Source organism: Larimichthys crocea, chromosome XI (assembly GCF_000972845.2).
Source record: "Larimichthys crocea isolate SSNF chromosome XI, L_crocea_2.0, whole genome shotgun sequence".
In the NCBI taxonomy this organism is placed as follows: Eukaryota; Metazoa; Chordata; class Actinopteri; family Sciaenidae; genus Larimichthys; species Larimichthys crocea.
In genome coordinates, this window is record NC_040021.1 from 7178047 (window position 1) to 7198717 (window position 20671).

At 39.4% G+C, this 20671-nt stretch overlaps 2 protein-coding genes across 8 annotated transcripts in view; one reads left to right on the top strand and one right to left on the bottom strand.

Moving 5' to 3' along the window:
• Positions 1-1844: 1844 nt before the first annotated feature.
• On the bottom strand, positions 1845-4976 carry LOC104926138 (toll-like receptor 5). Its single transcript, XM_010739929.3, has 2 exons — positions 4822-4976; positions 1845-3985 (listed from the first exon to the last, which is right to left on the bottom strand). The coding sequence occupies exons 1-2, from the start codon at positions 4867-4869 to the stop codon at positions 2108-2110; spliced, it is 1926 nt and encodes a 641-aa protein (XP_010738231.3). The 5' UTR covers positions 4870-4976; the 3' UTR covers positions 1845-2107.
• Positions 4977-7801: 2825 nt separating this feature from the next.
• Positions 7802-20671, top strand: part of LOC104926136 (dystrobrevin beta) — a 31811-nt gene continuing 18941 nt past the window's right edge. For 2 of the 7 annotated variants that reach the window (XM_027284005.1, XM_027284003.1), the window contains exons 1-2: positions 7803-8254; positions 17102-17152. The gene's annotated coding sequence lies outside the window, so the exon portion shown is untranslated. Of the gene's footprint in view, positions 8255-8396; positions 8543-14256; positions 14389-17101; positions 17153-20671 lie in introns of those variants that run through there. The other 5 variants (XM_027284000.1, XM_027284001.1, XM_027284004.1 and 2 more) reach the window with 5 other exon arrangements.

The window sequence follows — 20671 nt, forward strand, 5'->3', positions numbered from 1 at the left end:
CTATGCATGTGTGCGATCCTATTAGCTTCAATGGAACAGAAACTGTTGTTGCTGTGGTCCACATTAAATGCAATGCAATCACTTCATAACATGCTAAACTAAGATGGTTCACGTGTCACCTAACCGTGCACTTTGCTTATTATCAAACGTTAGTATGCTTATATGGTAAGATGATGAACATGGTGGTGTAGAATATATCACACTATCAGGTCTGGTTAATGACACATTCACTCATGCCATCTGAGTCGATTTACAGGCATAACAGAGTCTCCTCTTCACCCCTTGCCTGTCGATGTTTAATATTTTATGACCAGGGAGCAGCTTTATTAGGAGTGGGAGTACATTTTTAATTCAGCCACACTCCAAAATCAACATCAAATGATAAACAAATTAAACCTAGATTGAGCTCTGTTCAAACGTATTACTGCACCTATGAAATAATAGAATTAATCTCTATACAGAATCCTGCAAGAATAAAATTTGAAGATGTGTGTGTTATTATTGGCCAAAAAACCCACTGACATTGAAGAGGACACTGTTAGTATCGTTGACCTTGTTCCCTATTTAACTCCCCTCAGCACTGATCAGACCTATTTACCCAGTTTACCAAACCATCCATCTTTATGATATTTAAACCTGTTTTTTTGGGGGGGTCGGGTTAATGAATTCATAGATTATTAAGATTATAGGTTCCCTTGTTTTTGACTAATTTAAAAGAGGCTGTGCAGGTAAAAATGTGTGGGTTTTTTTTAGAGGTAACCATACATTTGAAAAGCAGCATGCAGGCCAACGCTTAGTGGTTACTAACTGGACTGATGCTGCCCTCTGCTGCGAGATGAGGATTATGGATCTTCTGTACCAGCTCATATGGCATACTGCTTATTTTCAGCTGTAATAGACAACATCTTTACTGGTAGTGATGTGTTTACCATAAGAAAATAATCCTTTGAGCTCCAGTGGATGAAAATAAGCTTTACCTCTGTAACTTAAATAAACTCAATCTGCTTTTAAATTTCCAGATTTTATGTGTTTATAATCCAAATTTACTGACACCACACTGGACAGATGTATCAGTAAGATGTTCGTATAAATTAACGTTGAATAAATAAATCACTGCAATCCTTTCATATGTTCCAGTGTTTCCTCTAGTTGTACAGATTTATGTGGATTTGTGAAACAATCGACACATTATTTAATACAGGTTGTACCTGATAACTAATCTGTTAACTTGTTCACATTTGCCCTTATTTGCTCCCTTTGTTGCACAGGTTTAATATTAACTCATGTCTGACATTAACTGGGGCAGAAGAAATTGATTTAGGACACATAGAGTGAAAACACTATTCACATCTGCAAACATATGCAGCCAGTGCACTTGTCTATCAATTTGACTAATAATACAAGTACAGCTTGTAAAAATAGGGTCATAATATTGAGTGAAATGTAACAGTTTAGGTGTAGTAATGTAGTAATTAATGAATTGTTCTGCAGCTCCCCCTGCTGGTATAATTGCAGACATACACACAAAGTGATCTCTACTTCATCCATCCATTTTCTGTAACCGCTTATTCTCATCAGGTTCATAGGGAGCTGGAGCCTATCCCAGCTGATTTTGGGCAAGAGGAGGGGTACACCCTGGACAAATAGCCAGTTATTCGCAGGGTACATAGAGACAAACAATCATTCACACTCACATACTCACCAATTAACCTGTTAAATGCATGTGTTTGGACTGTGGGAGGAAACCCGGAGAGAACCCATATCTAAACGTAACATCAACAAGTAGTATAAAAGTAAAAAAGTAACTTCAAAGATGCTGAAGAAAGTTCAGAAGCAGACACACGTTTTGACTCAATGTCATTGTTTTCTTATCTTTATGATCCTGAGAGAGTTTTTGATGCTCACATTAAAATACAAGAACAGTGATGATGTGATTACAAACATTTACAAACATATGAACATTAATTGATATCATTGTTTCAGCACAACACCAGAGTAGATTTACTTCTATAAATCCTCTCTCTCTGTGAAGGTTCTCAGTCGTCCAGGTCGTCTAACTTGGTCATAGATCAGAGAATCCGTGGATCTGTATCTGACCACCTTGCTTTTACTGCTTTGTGACCTGAGCAGAGTAATCTAGCAGGGACACATGATAGAAATCAGAAGGATATTCACATCTGAGCTCCCCGATGGGACTCAGGAAGGTTACGTTGGTCTTGTTCAGCCAAGTCAGGAAGCCATTCAGGTTGTGATTGCAGTGAAATCGGTTGGTATTTAGGTTGAGGTAGCTGAGAGAACGGAAAGTAGCGGGGTCAGGGGAGGCTATGAAGTTGTTAGAGAGGTTGAGTATTTTGAGACTTTTGGGTAGTGCATCAGGCTGGAGATAAGTCAAGGCGTTGGATGAGAGGTCCATCTGCACTATGGCGGTGAGACCCTTGAAAATGCCCTGAGGAAGAGACTGTAGTGCGTTGGAGCTCAAGTTGAGACCTATCACATGTCCAAGATTGTCAAACAGATTCAGGCATTGACCCTGAGACCAAACAGATTGCAGGGAGCTGCTATGAAGATCAAGGACTCGGACATTATTCAAACCAACTGAAACTCGCCGATTGAGCTTGCACCACCTGATGGTGTTTCCCCCAAAGAAGAGAGACTGAAGGCGTTTCATTCCATTCAGAAAGGTATAAACATCGTCCAGGTATGTTAATCTGTTGTCCTGGATGTTCAGATAGATAACATTATGGGCGAACGATGAGAGACCCACCGACGAGGTTAACTTATTGTCATTCAACATGAGATAACCTAAGCTAGGTAGAGATGCAGGGAAGCCGAGATCTTTCAAAGAGTTTCCTGTTAGATATAATGCTTTCAAGTTAGGAAGTCCATTAAATGAGTCATAACCGAGTATCCCAATGTGATTGTAAGACAGGTCTAACACTTTCAGGTTTGTCAGAGAAGCAAAAGTGTGAGAATAGATTTCCCCCAGCAGGTTGTGTGACAGGTTGAGCATTTTCAAATGTCCCTGAAGACCTTCAAAGGCATTTCTGTGTATCTGATTAACCTGGTTTTGGGAAACGTCAATGATTGCTACATCTTTTAGCTGACTAAAAACCCCCTGTTGCAATGCAAATATCCTGTTTTTAGACAGATCCAAAGTGAGGATCGAACTGTTCGTCAGGCCTTCAAATGTGCTGCGGTCTGGATCAGGTAGATTGTTGAATGAAAATCCTTTACCAATGTGTCCTGACATTTTAAGATGGGAGATCTTAGTCCCCTTGATGGCTCTAAAAAACTGTTTTGATTTACCCAAACTTAACCCATTGTTGGACAGGTCAAGTGACTGAAAGGATATTCCTCTAAAAGGGTTCCCACATTTCTGCCAGTCAAAAAATTCATTAGACATATCCCTGAAGCGAACAGAGTTCAAGCTCAGTTTCTCAAAGTGTTTTCCCTGGAAACCAACAAGATCAGACTCACATATTTTGTCAATTGTGTTCAACTTGAGATTCAAAACTTTCAAATTAGTCATGTTCACAAAGAACATTGAAGGCTGCAGTTTGTTTATGTTGTTACCAAACAGGTCAAGAGCCTCTAAGGAGGACAGAGGCTCTAGATAGTTCTCCTTCAGGATGGACTCCGTAAGTGAACAGTAACCCAGGTGGAGATTCTGCAAACCAGACAATCCCACAAAAGCCTTTGGCTCTAGACGAAGGCCAACGTTGGCGTTCAGCACCAGCCTCTTCAGACGTCTTTGACCGTTGAACGTGTTGTTCCTGATTACAAGCGGTACTTTCTGGGCTCCGAGGTCCAGCACCTGGAGCTCCTCCAGTCCTGACAGAGAGCTGGAGTTGATCTCACCAATGTGGTTCATCTCCAGGTACAGGTGGGTGATGTTGGGAGGGAGAGGAGGAATCCAGCGGAGGTTTTGGTAGGCACAGTTGGCTATAGAGCCCGTTATGATGCATGATGGAAAACACCCTGGCACCTGCAAGTGTTTAAAAATATAGCCATTTAATACTTACATTTAATTGCCACATTATTTATATATTTATGTGTTGCATATTAGCTCAATGTAATGTTTGCAAAGTTAAATAACTTTCAGAATAAAATAAGCGCAGCACACTTCACTGTACACTCTGGAACTGCTATAATCAGATAACACTAAAAAATGAACAAAGGAAATATCTTTAAAGAGCTTCGTAAATGTCCCTTGTGTCAGATTTAGGGGTCTCTTTTTACCGAATACGTCAGAAATGGAATATAATATAAAAAAGTATGTTTTCATAACCACCTGAAAATAGAAATGTTTTGTCACATTAGAATGAAACCGTCTTGTTTCTACAGTAGCCCAGAAGGGACAAGCTAAACACTGGCTCCAGATAGGGCCTTTTGCATTTTCCGTTTTTTCTTCACACTGAGAAGGAGAGGGTGAGGCAAGGTGTTTGCAATCTGCAACTACACTGCTAGATACCACTAAATCCTCAACACTGGTCTTTTATATAAACTATATATTTTGAAAAATTAAACTTGAAAAGGACGAGTTGCTTCTCAGATACAAAACTGTGTAAAACATTTCTATCTATATAGTTCTATCATTCTTTAACTCCTTGGTTATAGATCAAGTCCCTACAATTCACAAAAGCATTAAATGGTCACCATGCTTTTTCAGATATATCACGTTTCCCTGTTAATATAAAATGCCTTTTCTTTACAGGAGTTTGTTAGAAGGATAGAATATAAAAATATATACAGTATTTCTCTGCCAAAACACACCTGCTTTACCAAACATTGTAAAGTTTGTTTTCAAGAAGATGTTTTTACCTGTAGGAAAACACAGACGACAACCGCCTGAAGACTCAGCGTCCACATCTTTAACGCTCCTTAAAGGAATCCAGATAAAATAATGATCCAGTTTTTGCTTTGTAAAAGTCAGAGCTGTGTTCTGCAGAGATTTCAGCTGCCAGCGTTTTTATCTCGGAGTGTTTGCGCCACTCATGTGAAACGTTGCATTGACCCTGCAGCGTAAACATGACGCTGAGTGGGACTTCCCTTTTGTTTTTCCAGGTTTACATGAGTATGGGAAGTACACTTGTCCTTGCTATGCACTGTTGTTGTGTTTTGGGGTTATGATGGTACATTGTTTTTTGTACAGTTGGCTGTTTTTCAAAAAAAAAAAAAGCTGATCTTGTTGTTGTTTGCAATATTGTGGAACAGATTCTTTAAAATGTGAAGCATGTGGAGAGTTCTGATATCCAGTAATGTATCAGATAGTTTTCTTTCTTTCAAGAGTGTAATTTTACAGGAAATATTGAAAGGATGTGATGGTTTGTCATGAAAATGTTTAACTTATATTGATCTGTTAATCAATACATGTGTAAAGATATGTGTAATTCAACATATTTGTACACAGGTGGATTTGAGGGGAAACTGTTTTAGTCACAGGATATGTTGGAAATCATTTGGTCAGATTTTGCTTAATGTGCAACTAATCAGCAGATTACGTCAAGGATTGCTTTTTTTTCACAATTTCCCCCCAAAAGGTTCCTCACTGTTGAATAATTCTCTCTTTTTGTTGTAGATACTACATACTACATAGTGATTTGAGGTACTTTCCTTGAGTATTTCCATTTCTTGCAACTTTATACTTCTAGCTCCAGTATATGTCAGACAGACATATTTTATGTTTTATTCTGAAAACTGAATTTACTGTTTACTTTGGAGATTATGATACAACAGTGTATAATCTTTAATCAGATGTGATAATAAAAGAAATAATATTCCAATTAAATGCTATAACAATATAACACTTTCAAAGAGGTTTCTCTGTCCAATGAATGACTTTTACTTTTGATACTTTAAGTACATTTTTGCTGATAATATTTTGTTCTTATACTTTATGTTCTTCATATTTATTTTTTCTAAACAGACTATTTTTATAGAGCGATATTGCCACTTATACTTCAGTAGAAGATATAAAGAGTAAAGAGTACTTCCACCACTGCAGCTACAATAGGCAAGTGTGGTTTATATCTAATTTTTTTTAGTTGTTATAGGTTCACGCTTGTCATCTGTTCCACTTAACTTTCAAAAATGTCTAATTTTCAATGTAATCTGCCTAAAACACTGCAGAGTACAGGGGTGTGTGTGGTGCGTACGTGTAGTTTAATCACACAGGCCTGATGAATTTCACAACCTCTGGAGAATGAAGGATTGTCAAATACAATTCAGAGAGACACAGAGACAGAGAGGTTGACTGACATAGAGGCAAGAGTACAGACTTACTCTAACTCTACTTACATATCGAAATCCTCATGTATGTGGTGTAACGTGAGTATTTACATGTTATATTACTTCAATTCAAAGGCAAATATTGTACTTTTTACTTCACTTTAAGTACTTATTGCTCCACTGTATGATGCATGAGAAAAATAAAATCTGAATATGCAATAGTAATTGGAGAGGTCAAAAGAAGCCAGGCTGGATTACTAACTTACTGCCCAGGAGCACTAAAAGGCCCATTTTTTACTGCATGTCTTTGTTTTTTGGTAATATAATCACTAAAGCACGCCCTAAATATTAGCTAATTGTGTTGTACTGTCTTTATAGAGAACCGCTTTATTTAGAGTTATGTGCTCAGACAAGAAAGTGGTCTTTAAGCAACTACCAAATCAAATTAGGAAAGCTGGACATCAGGAGCGGATGGGCAGTGACCTGACCACCACTGCCAGCCCACCAGCTGGAGAGTGTTGTGGCTGAAGGCTGAAACACTGATTGTGGTTGTGCACCACCTGATAATATCTGCCCCTGACCTAAGGCTATAGTTACCTCATTGGCACCCCAACAGGTGTATGTCACAAGTGTAACAAACCCCCTGCCACACACAAAAACAAATAAAACAAAGACATTCAATTGTGCAATCTTGTATTAGGTTATATAATGACAATAAAGCTGAATTTTATATAAAAAGTACAATATTTCTTGATATGTTGTCATACGTTTATACATATTTACAATATTTCTTGATATGTTGTCATACGTTTATACATATTATTTCCTTTTTTCCCCTTGTGATAACAAGTCAATTTAACTTGTTTTCTCAAGATCGGGGGTTTATTTATGTCATTATGTCGAAATAACCAATGCTGTTATCCTGAGATAATAACAGAGAGAATATTGCAAATGCAATGATTTAATATACAAGACCACCCTTTTGTTATAACCACATTTGTTATTTTGACATCTCAATAACTTGAGAAAACAAATGAAATGAACTGGTTACCACAAGAAAATAAAATGTATGACCACTTCTATGGCCTTTCATACAAAACAAATCAAACATTATAGTATAACCCAAGAAAAAAGACTGCAAAACATTCAATTGTGCAATCCTGTATTGTGTTATTTAATGACATAATAAAGCTGAACCTTGAACCTTGAGTTAAGTAAAGTATAATATTTATTGAAATATTGTCTGGATGAGATATTAAGTACCACAAAATTTAAATATTAGTACAGTTTAAAAGTACAGTCAAAACTGTATTAGCCTACTTCCCACCACCTACTACATACTGTAGTAAAGCATCCACAATTTAGGCTATAAAAGTAGAGTGGTTTAAATGTACTTTAATACTTTCAGGTTTAAACAGCAGTTGAAATACTCATTTATCTTTATGTTCTTTATGTGTGTTAAGTTATTATAAAATATCATAAAACTTCTCGATGCTCATAGATTATGACCGTTTGAACATGGAACGTTGGGCCGTTTGAATTGTAACGGTTAAACCAACTGACAAACCGAACTGCGTATGCTCCCTGTTTGACTTAAACAACGTCTATTTTTAAGCATGAAACACGTTAAAAACACGTTAAATTACGGTAAAATTTAAAAATATATATTATTTACTGTCAAGTGAGTTGGTTTCGTGACACCGCTCTCTGTCACAGAGGGGGCTGGACCGGGACCCGAAGAGAGAGGAGTGACTTTCTTTCAAAAATAGTAACGCTACACTTCATCACAGCAGCAACCGGTACAGCAGCACCAGCGGGCGGGTATGGAGGGTGTGAAACATGGCTCACTACGGAAATAAATAACGGGACCGGGACTATATTATATGATTGAAACCAGAAAAAGAGGAGGCGACAAAACACGGTGAAAAGAGGAACCGGACGAGAGAGTAAAGCTAAAAGTCAGTGCCACACGTTTCAGTGTTGATGTTGGTATTTGGCCACGAATACCTGCCGAAAATAGTCCCCGGTGAGTAAACCTCGTCTTATGTAGTCTTTTTTAAAAAGGATATGTGACATAGTTACAACGATAAAAAAAAACTTTATAAGTTTTCAGTTTAAATGTGAAATTTCATCCGAGTTTAGAGAGTTTAAAAAAACAAAACACATTCATTCGGGAGAACAAGGTGAACAGGGAGTTAAACTTTTCTGCAACATGGCCGCTCAGATGTCACACAGGCTTTTTTCCCCCTCAAGAAGAAGTAAAGGCAGGAGTGGAGTGAGCTGTGACTCTGAGAAACTCAGCTCAAAGTGTCCGGTAAACACCGTTTATATACTGTGTTTAATAAGACGTCTGATACGCGTTCGTCTGCTGTGAGTCATGCCCACTTTTCAAATCAGAAACTACTGCTGCTGTTTGACCTGTGTATAGCAGAGCCGTTCATTTCTATGGGAGGGACGTTACTCCATTCACAAATATGCCGGTTTAACGTTTGCTGGCTTATTGCCAAACATACAGACTCTGTGTAACACAACTTAATACTTTTAAAAAAATCATCAGTGCCCACTGTGAAATTCGGCATAATGTACGTGCACAGTTAAAGTTAGGCAAGCTGAATGGAAACAGATGCAAGTTAAGGATGACAGTGAATCATTTGATCTCACCAGTTGGTTGAGATGAAACGGTTTAATTAAACGTAATTAGCTTTAATGAATCACCAGTAATCTATTGAATCACTGCTGTGGGTCTGCTGAAAGGATTTATCTAACCCCAGCCTGCCTAAAGGTGTTATCAGAGACAGCCTATGGGTTTTTGTGTGAGTATGACAGCACCAATATCCACTGCTGCACCCATAAATGTGTATATATATAAAGTGCCAAAGTAAAAACCAAACAGTTTATGTAGGAATATATGCATATCCGCGTGCCTGTACTTCCTGCATCAGTATGACAGTAGAGGAAATGATGGTTTCATTTAGCCTGCCTCAGATCTGCTGATGATCCACGTCTTTGCTAATTTTTTTTTTAGATTAGCCGGGAGGTGGAAGAGGCAGGACTGCCAACATGGTGGTGACCAGAGCCACAGATTTTAAGCTTCAGACCTGTGGGTGACGTCACCAATACGCTGTCCATTTTTTCTACTTGCATATTTCCCCTCACATTGAATATTTGAGTTCTTAAACTTGAGTACTCAAAATTATAGTTTGGTTTTGTGACTATAAACCAAAGGTATATATTTCATATTGTATTACGCTCTTTGTATTACAATTAAAAATACTCTTTTGTCAGTAGCTAAAGACAGTGAAACAGTCACATAATGGTCAAGTTCATTAACCAACACTACAGTTAAAGGCTCTGAGAGAAACATGGTAGCTTAAAAATCTATTTCTGAGACCAAATACTAAAGAATTGGAGTGTTTTTAAGTGTGTTCAGTGAAGTTGCAGACTTTTCCAAACTGTTGCTCCCTGTGCAGGAAACTAAAAAGAGAAGGATGACAGAAAGAGAGAGACCGCACTAACTTATCTGTGTACAAAACTGTCCTGAGGGTCTTTACTTCTCCCCGGTAGAGGCATTTGGTGTGCTTTGATTGGGCAGTGGGTGATTTGTTTACGTCTTTAAAAGGGCCAAATGAGAGAGCAAAACGAGAATTAAGCCTCCCACTTTTCCCGGCACTCACCACCCTGCGCATGATAACCAGATATAAAGAAAAATGTACGTATCTCGACTTTCTGACAAGCTCGGTATTTCATCTGATTTACCTGCAGAGAAATCTTTGTGGTTTCCTCACACCAGCCTCTACTTCATAACATTTCATCTCAGTGTCTCCAGATGGAAAGATTTTAGTTTTTGATTTACGATAGTGCTGATTGTGTTACTGTCTCCACTGTGGGTGGGGAGATAATAGCGGTGAGGGTGAAACCTATGATTAGAAGAGCAGTCGTTCATATCCAGCCTCTACTTTATATAATTTCTGGAGAGAAATTATAGTGAAATTGAAGTATTTTTCTTTTTGCACGTTTGGAGCTGTTCTCCCCAGTACTCCCGAGGACCTCTGAGCTCTCTGCTCATTTACTGTTGGTATGTTTGATGCCTCCGAGTTAAGCAGTAAGATACAGCGTAAGGACAGGCTAGTTAAGCTTTCTTTAAACTAAAATAAACTAAACTAAACTTAAACCCTAAACTTTTTTTTGTCATTAATTCATTGTAAGTTTGTATCAAGCTGCAAACTCTGTGCCATAAACTGCAGTTCCTCAAACGTCCACTTGAGGCTGGCTACAGAGCGAGTCAGTCTCCATAAGCCCCCATGTTAAAATATCCAACTTCACAGCAGAAATAAACATGTTTACAGCCTGGTACAAAAACAGTTTTGGTCTCTATAACTAATTTCCCCGTTCATGACAAATGTACTGAGGGTGAATTTTTATACAACTCACCGATTGAGATTATATTAAGGCCTAAAGTTATGCAGAATTAACAGTGTGGCTGCTTTTATTGACATGTAGGTGCTGTTACAGATGGCTTGTTTGAGCAACCAGGCTACATTCAGCCCACCTCAGGTCTGGCAATGATCCACAACTTTGCCTTTTTTAAATGTAGAGGCAGGACTGCCAACAAGGCAGCAACCAGTGTCAGATTTTGAGCAAAACAGCTCTTCAGAAACTTGTGGGTGACGTCACGGATGCACTGTCCATTCTTTATACTGTCAGTGGTCTGACAGCTTCTTTTGAATTCCTGCAACAGTTGCTCATACTATACTACATGCTCTTCAGTCTAGTATCTGTTCATAGATCTGCTGCAGAGCTTGGTGACTAAGTCCATGGGAACGCACAAAACCTTGGATTATTGCTGCTACTGCTGCTACTTTGCAAGAACAGTACTGTTTTAAAATGACTTGTTCAAGGGAAAAGACGTAGATAAAGGCTAATTGTTTGGGAAAAGTTAAGCTGAATTTAGGGTCTAGCGAGTTTAATGTCGACCAATCAAACATTTCTTCTCTCTCATGTGCTTGTTTTCTTCAGGACGGTAAACACAACTTTCACTTCCTATCTTTTTTTCGATGCGTCTCTTGCAGTCCCTTCCTGTCTCTTTTTCCATCTCTGTTTGTCGTTCTTTACTTGCTTCCGACTTCTTAGTTCGTCTTTATATCTGTCTGCGTCTCTCCAATTGGCAATGACCCCCTTACAGTTTTACTACACCGCACCAGCAGTTCATACTGAACAGCACTGTTTTTCTGTAAAACAATGCAAAGGTCTGTGCTGGCAGGGGCGTGTTGCTTCAGGTACTGGTGAGACAATGAAATACAATCCAGGACGGCTGGTTTCAGTAATAGAACCTCAAGTTTAAAAGCTTTTCAAAAGGCAAATTAATTCAAAGTATTTTAATACATGACAGGATATTACAAATCTAAGATTTCAGCAATAATTGTTTCAGTTTTTTGTGAAAATCGACAGTTAAACAGTAGAAATGTGTTTTTGTAAGTGTTCCATGGCCAATACAACGTCTTGTATAGTCACACTGCATTGCGTTAAGGCAAAACTTGAGCCAGGCAGCATTTTTGCCGGATGTCCATGCATCTTTTTTGCCAAAGCCCAGTGTGTAACTTGGCACATATGCCCGCTGTGTCAACGCTTGTTAATTTCGCATTGAAATGGATGTCTTCATGGGCGGCTTGAATGTGGAAAAATGAGTTTCATCCCAGTCAATGTTCATCAGAATTGAGTCATTTTATGCTAATATTCTTGGTATGATGTTTTATTTTAAACACGAAAGAGTCTAACTGGGGTTTGGATGAATTGGGATTATATGCTTTGGGGTTTTTGGTACAACTATTTGGACCTGTGAACACGTCAACAACAGACATGTCTCCTCAGAACACGCTATAACTTGTGGACCAGTTGTCTATCTTAAACATGTAACCAGAGACGTGTTGCTTCTGTTTTTACCTGCCGGAGTCATGCCGGGTCAGTCAGGTTGTCTCTATGGCAGGACAGGGGTCAAAGGTCAGGAGTGAGAGATTGGAGAAGCAGGGAGAGACTTTTGCTTTTATATCAACCTGCTGGTGATGGTGCGTTACAGGGCTGAGCAATTTAACTCCCTCTAATCTACAATGATTTAAGGTTTTACCATAACTATGTTCTTGTTGAGGTGTTTCTCTAATTCAGACCTTCAGATATTTCTGTGGTAAAACCACTTCAGCATTGGCTTCATTTCCCAGGCACGGAGATTGCCACTTGGTTTTGAAGCTCAGAGTCTGTGATGCTGGCAAAATCAGCAAAGCTGTGGGTCATTGGTGGACCTATGTTTATTACTGCTGTGAAGTTGGACATCTTAACATAGAGACTTATGGAGGTTGACTCGTTCTGTAGCCAGCCTCAAGTGGACGTTTGAGGAACTGCAGTTTTTGCCACTTCTGCACTGGCTTCACTTCACAGACACGGAGGTTGCCAGCAGCTGAAACACAATTTATGATGAATAATTAATCAGGCATACTTGCAGCAGCGTGTTGGAATCAGTTCAATAGTCAGCCACTGAAGTGTCAGTCACTCTGTAGTCAGTCAAACAATTATCATACCAATCCTGGATTACGTGACTGGACCAAATCCATGTTTCTAACTGCATTCCTAACCCTGTAGAGACCTCAGCCAAAATGTCCTTTTTATTTAATATCTAGTGACAGTTTATTTGGTCTCCATTATGTTTAAAACGTTTCAGGACATTCGAGACCGAGGCAAACCACCAGCCAGCTCTGTGAAATGTGCAAACTTCTAAACTTCATTTCCTGAAACTTTAACTTTTTTTTTAAACATTCATTTAGAAAGTTTGCTGCAGAGCTTTCAGGGGGGATTTTGGGGTCCGGTCACGAATCCTCATCTGTTTTGTGTGTTACAGTAAAGGATAAATGAAGCTCGTAGGTATTTCAGAAACGTCAGTGTCTAAAGTTGCAGCTTACTGTATATATATCATGTATAACACACACACACACTGGTCAGGTCCTGTCAGGGCAGACAGTGAGAATAGCAAGCAGCTGCAAATGGTAATGTGGCATGTGTGGTGTGTGTGTGTGTGGTGTGCAGAGGGTGGTAAACACCCTCTTACCCCTCTTTAGTACCACCTCGCCTGCCTGACGCCCGTTGCTGTATTAGTGTCAGCGCTGATTTGCTTCATCTGTCCCACAAAACTCTAGTTTGTGGATTCACAGCGGTGAGTTGAGCGTGGGCATTACTGTGTGTTTGCATGGTTTCGACCGAGAGCAGCTGATTACTAAGAACAGGTGTGTGTGAGTGTAAGAGAGAGAGTACAGTTTGTGGATAGTGTGTGTGTTTGTTTTCTGGACCATTTGTCTATTTCAGGTGTTTGGACCTGCATAAACACAACCACTGTTCTGATTAGATACTGTGTGTGTGTGTGTGTGTGTGTGTGTGTGTGTGTGTGTGTGTGTGTGTGTGTGTGTGTGTGTGTGTGTGTGTGGGGTGTTAAAGCACAGGTGCACTGGTTGGGTGGTCTGCCCTCCACCCCCTCACACACACACACACATGCTGTAATGAGCAGAGAGATGTAACTCACTTGATGAGACTCACTGAACATATTTACATCATGCAGTCATGCATGATTACATCTTTTCTATCATCGAGTAAACTGACACAGTGACATGCTTCATGGATATTTAATGCATGACAACAACAGAACAGCTGATGATAAACTACAATTTACCAGAACAGTGAAACAATGGCTGAAAGAAGTGGATACATTTAGAGCAGATTACTTCTTGATATTTTTTATTAAAAATTTTGTAGAGAGTTTTATGAAATTTTGCTTCCCATAAGCCAAAAACACAACAGGCACGTCTGTTTTGGTCTGCTCTTCATGCGACTTTAAACCTCACCAGGAACGTTTCAGAAGTGTTTTTCCCGCCAGACCTTTTTTTTTTTACTTGCTCAGATTTTGTCTTTTTTTTCTGGTTTATGTGCTTGAAATTATGTAAATATGCTTTGTCGTTAAATTGTTTCCCTTGTGTCTGTTTTCACAATTAGACGTTTGCACAGGGTGTGCTGCTCAAGGCTGCTCGTGGCGTCCATCAAAAATAGAACATTCGTGTATTCTGGGCAGAGCAGAGCAGAGACCCGCCTCTGGGACGCTTCTGAACCAGACCGTGGGATTTCCAGGTGGGGTTTGAACTGTGCACAAGAAGGCTTCATGACCCCCAGTTTTGGCTACCTTTTAGTGAGGGTCAGATCCCTATGATGGGAGATTGCAATGTTTAATGTCCTCTTACTTAAACACATAGCCTCATTAAATGAATCTGCACGACATGAACAAACCAATATTCATCGTGATTGTGATTAAATCGATCGAGATAATATTTTTTGGCTAGATTGTCCGGCCCTAATGTGCAGTACTTATGTACAGGTCTGCAGCTAATAATTGTCAAGGTGTTTTCATTCTATTTTTGGGAGTAATCGATTCATTATTTCTATTAGTAAATGGAAGATAATAGTGACAAATCCCATGTTATCATTTCCTAGAGCCAAAGTACTAGTAGTAGGTGCAAGTGGCACCAAATTGGATGGATGTGGTTCACAGTTCTTTCAAACATTCTGACCTGATGAAGATCCAAACGTTGTCTTTATTAAACTTTTGTGGCATGAACTAAGTGTGCAGGCGTTACCTTTTGTCATTGATTTCACATTTACAATAATTGGAAGCAGTTGTGCTTCATAAACAAACTAATTGATCAAGTAGTGATTAATTTTCTGTCAACTAATTGACTAATTGATTCAGCCCTGCGTTTGCATGAGAGCTCCATACACAGTCAGCTTTGTCATCATCAATACAGTTTTTTGGATACCAGCATTAATTTGACATTGTTTGATATCTTCACTTTTTAAATTCATTCAGCAGAATATACCTGTATAAACTGTTAAACTGATCAAGTTTGAATTAATCCTTTAAATGAAGGTGGACACATTTTGGTCAGTGCTGTGCAGAAAGTCTTTCAGGGGCAGGTTGACAGATTTCAGTGTGATGATTAAGATCATCTGTGGCATTTGACAGGAACAGGAAGATCATATCCTTGCAACTGATATGTCAACACGTCTGGTGATAATGTGCCAGCAAAAAGTACATTTTGATTTCACATTTTGGCATGTTGTAGCATCGTGTCACCGCTTCGTATGCTTGTTGCTACTGTGACATTTCAATTCATATAAGATAATGAAACATTTGCAGCACGCACGAATCAGTTGTCTTGTTTGTGACACCCGCTGACAGGATGTAACTGTCTGCCTCTTGCAGTTTGATATTCAGGCTTTAGGTAGCTCCCTTTAGGTTTTCAGCCCACTTGTTAAAGCTGTCTGTGTGAAGCCCACTTTCTTAATCAAGCAGATGTTTTGTGTTCATTGTTTCTGTGACGCTCGAGTCAGAGCGTATTTGTCGGACAACATTTTGATGCTTTGTTGTGGGAGGATTGCTGACTCTGCTTGTTAAACAGAGCCTAATGACATGTCAGTGTGTGAAACCATTATATCTGTTAGATTTTGTTTGGGGAAGATTTTGTTGACACTTGGCAGCTGTTTGGCATTTGCTGTCTCTACTAATATTTTTCAGCAACAGCGAATGACGGTACAGAAACGCGTTAAACAAAGGAAAGGATGGCAATAATTACAAATGGTCGTAACTTGTTTCCAGCTTTGAAAGAATATATTTAGTTCATATATCAAGAAGAACATGGTGTTGATTGACTTAACAATTTGATCCACATGTGTAAAGCAGCGATGTCAATTGACAAGCATGACTGTAGTCTGCAATCTGAGGGTCTAATTTTCAGTCATAGAAAATAACCGTTAAAGGTTTTTAAGCAACACTGTGTAGAAATTTTAGTGTTCCCTGTTTCAGGGGTACTGTGGTAAATATGGACAATTTTATATGTGTATCTGTTATGATTGTAACAAGCAAAATGACAACTTTGCTAACAGCCAAACATCAGCAAGGTCAACAACACAGGACATGGCAGCCAGCTAATATTACTTATTAGTCCAACAGCAAGAAGTCCAGCTCAGCGTCTGTCTTTCAGACTTTTATTTCACCAAGCTCTCACCAACGACAAAAAATTGGCTGTCTGAGCCTGGTTACATTGCCTGCTTGCCCAGCTCCGGTTCTGGCACAACACTGGCTCCGATTTGCCTGCGCCCCGGACATGTAAACCTCCTCTTCTTCCCGGTGGTCTAAAATGCCAGTGGTACAAACACTAACACTCCCTCACAGTCTGGGCAGCCTGGTTGACAGACTGAGCTAATATTAGCTAACCGCAGCTATAGTTGATGTGGAGCATCAGAGGGAAAACCAGAAAACACTTTCTCCATGAAATATGATCCAGTTTCATCAAAATCAGTGAAATAGTTGGTGGTGTGAGACTTAGTGCCTTAAAGTGTGAGAATAGATGTTCGAATGGCAGAGACACCATTCACCTGATTACAAGTCAGTGTAGCATCCACATGATTTAAAATCTGTTAGTTTATGGTAGAAAAGTTGAACAATGTTGCTTTAAATCAAAGAAACCTGCCATAACTGAAAGTGAAAATGATGAATTAATAAAACATAACAGATAAAAATAAAATATTAAAGGATATTCAGCTGTTTACGGTTCATCTTTCATCAGATTACACTGATCAGAATGATTTCATCAGATGATAAAAATTGCTTTTGATGTCAAACAAACATGCACATGTCTAAAGAGTGTATGAGAGTGTGTACTCCGCTAGTTGTGTTCAGTGTGTGTCTCTATTAGTGTGTGTCCCCAAAGAGCCTTTGACATTATTGTCCATGGACTGAAAAGACTTTTCAAACTGCCTTTCTCTTCTCTCTGTGTCTCCCTGCTAGACGTCCTTTATTGAGGCTCCTCTGTCCTGTGTGACCCCCTGACACAGAGAGGTATGACCACACACACTCATACGACACACCCTCTGTATAGGGATGCAGAGACACTTTGCTTTTACTAAGACTGAAGCATTCAATAATGTTTATCTTAAACCCAGAAGACTGACTGTATCATCTGGTTCAGAGTGTGCGTACTCAGAGCAGGAAGTGTGTTTGTTTCTGTAAACCTCAGCAAATGTCAACCACAATAAAACACCATGGTGCAATAGCAATGTGCATCACCACCCACGCAAAACAACACACATGCAGTCAGCTGTATATACCTCTCCACATCCGTACCCTTTTCTCCCCTTTCTGTATTTCACTTTCTACAGCTGAGATCTTAAAGAGAAGTATCTGTGCAGTCATCAGTCACTGAAGAATCTCTATTGATTGTGTATGTCTGTTCCCAGCTCATGTTTCAGGGTTATACTTTGTGAACAAAGCTCTTTAAATCAATATAACCACAACATATATTACATTTTGAGTTTTACCCCCAAGACAGCAATCATTTTGTAAGCTGTGCGTTATTAATGAAATTACTTTTCTGCCCCCCCAAGTAGTGTAATGACTTTGTGTTAGCAGAAACTATATTTGTCTTTTAAGAACTAACAGTACTGGAAGTGTTTAAACCTGTCATATTTCTAATGGCCACTAGGGGGCAGATAAGATAAGATAAGATAAGATAAGATAAGATAAGATAGACTTTATTGATACCACACCGAGAAGATTCACTTGTTACAACGGCTCATAATATACAAGGTTGAAGAAAAATACTGTGAAATCTGTCTAGAGTTACCATCAAGTCCGAAGTGAGTTCATTCAGCCACGTCTCTGTGATTCTACGCTTTAGCGCTGTTAGGTTCTCCATCTTATTGTGGAGAGATTTTATTTTCCCCATCCTAACAGACAGCTTGGGCGGTCTGTACCGTCTTTTGCACTTCCCACTTCTCCTCACTTCAGCATGGATCGCCAGTCTCCATAAAGACTGTCGAGAAAAAAACATGAAAACATACAAAAAACATAAAAACACAGAAGAGTTTAGAGATCCTGTAACTAGCTGCCATCAATGTGACGCATGTCTCATTAGAAAATAGCTGTACTAGTTTCCTTACGAGTTCATGGTCTCAGTCACTAGTTTCAAGTCTTCTCTCATATAGCATGATGTTTATTTTATAAATGATGATCCTGTTTAGTGTTAAATAAGTGATAAAGCAGGGTGGCTGCCTTGTGATTGACAAGTCCTTCTCAGTGAGTCTGTCCAGCTCAACACACCAGGCTCACGACGCTTAGATCAAACTGTCAAAATAGGCAGTGCTGATCAAATATGAGTCAAGATTACTGCACTGATTTCAATTTTTTCAGAAACAGGTTTTTAAAATGTCGTGTTTAGTTGTAATACAGGAACACTTGTGACTATTCCTGCTTGAAAAGAGTCTAAACTAAGTCTGAATCAGACGTCTCTCTCTGAAAAAATTTCCTGTGACCAGCCTTTGTACTCGACCCGACGATTGGGAAAACGACAGCCAAGCTGTTCCCGGCCCTCTGACATAGTTGGGAGTAATTGCGGGGAGGGTAATTATATCTATGATGGTTTGAAGCTTTCAGAGTTAAATTAGGAAGCAAACCTCACAGACCAAATGTTCCTCCATGTCAGCTATGCACAGACAGACAGGCAGGCAGACAGACAGACAGGGTGTAGTTATCACTGAGGCCAGGCTGGAAATAACAATCTACTCACCATGGGAGTCCAGTGGGGTAACTGGTGAGACTTTTGGACACGGTCATAACTTGACAGCTCTTCAGTAAAGTCATAATTAGCATCCATAAAACCTTTCAGTTGCACACTTTCATTGACTTTCACACGCACCCACCTGTTCAGCTGCCTTTCTTTATCGCTGGCTTTCCTTTAATGGAGCTGTCCAGCATTTTGGAAACCATGCTTACCCTCTGTGATGCTGTGGCTGCTACACGATTTTGGTCTCAACGCGGCTTCATATCCCACCAGGAGAGTTTAAGAAGCGGAGCGTTTTTCTCGCTGGACATTGATAACTTGCTTAGATTAGGTCTTTTTTTTTTCTGGTGTTGCTTCTACGCTTCCATGAGTAAATAGGCTACGTAGTTAAATTGTTTTAGTTGTTTTCATGATCTGAAGTTTGCACATGGTGTTTTTATTTAGAAAGTCTGTTTGTGTGCTGTATTCTTTGTAGAGCTGACTTGGAGAGCCGCTTCTGGGACGATTCTGAAACAGCGGAGCTTTGAAACATTGACTAGAATGACCGCAAATAGCTCCGGCAGTCACACAGGCACGCGTTTTCAAAAGAAAACACCCTGTTCAAACTTGTGAAAACAAAGAAACAATTGCAACTACTTAGCATATATACATATTTAGAAGTGCATAAACCAGGAAAGACCACCAAATCTGGGCAAGTTAACAAAACCTGGGGGAAAAAACATTTCTGAAATGTTACCAGTGGGGTTTGAAGTTGGTTTGAATGGACCAAAACAGTGTTGCGGCTGCAACGTGATGGATGCCTGGTGGGGTTTCGCTGTAAAGCTCAGTGATTAACACAATAAAGTTCATTAATTTAATCAGTACAAACAGCGCAGCAAGAAAAGGAGCTCTTTGTAAAAACCAAATAACCAGAATAATAAAATAATATTGCTGTAACACTTAAATGTTTATCTGCTCATATTCAAGGACCTCTTGACAGTGTTGGCAGGAAGACAAATACTCTGAAGATCGGCAACATAGCAGCGTCAGGGTCGGTGAATGTTGTCCTCACTGCTATGGGAGGATCAGTGTGTCACAGTTTGTATGCATACCTTAAAGAGGCAGGACGCCAGTCTGTGTCAATATATGGTCACATGACGGTGTCAGCAAGTTCAGAGACCCAGAATTGTTGATTTTTTTTTATTCAAATGTTCTTGGTTTCATGTGAACGGGAATCAGTAACATATTTGAAATAAGCAGGAATTAGCTGGTTTGGATGCTCTCACACTGAACTGTGCCGCGACCAGCCAAGACCAGCTCCAGTTCCAGAGCAGAGCCTGAGCCGCAGTGCCAGTCAGTCAACCAATCTTTGGCAACAGTATTGTCTCTGTAACATTAGATGATGGAAACTAAATATATTTCTAAGAAGGTGCAACTGGTTTAAGAATTGAAGCAAAATATACCAAACGTTTCATGGTGATAGCTTCTTAAACATGAGGACTTTCTACTGAATATCTTTGGTTGGATACAAAACAAACTTAATGACATCTCCACAGACATTTTTCACTCTTTCCTGACATTTCACAGGCTCTGTGATTAATCAAGAAATGACCCTAAAGATGGAATCAAACAGAAAAATAAACATTAGCTGCCGCGCTAAAGATGCTATCTACAAAACTTAAAAGCAAGTTGGAAATAAGCTTATTTGTCAGGCACCATTAGAGGATATAATGAAGCCTGCTCTCTACTACTGTAGTGCAATGTGAAACTGTCCAATCGGAGCTGTGAAATATCAGCTCAGAACTACAGATTCAGTTGGA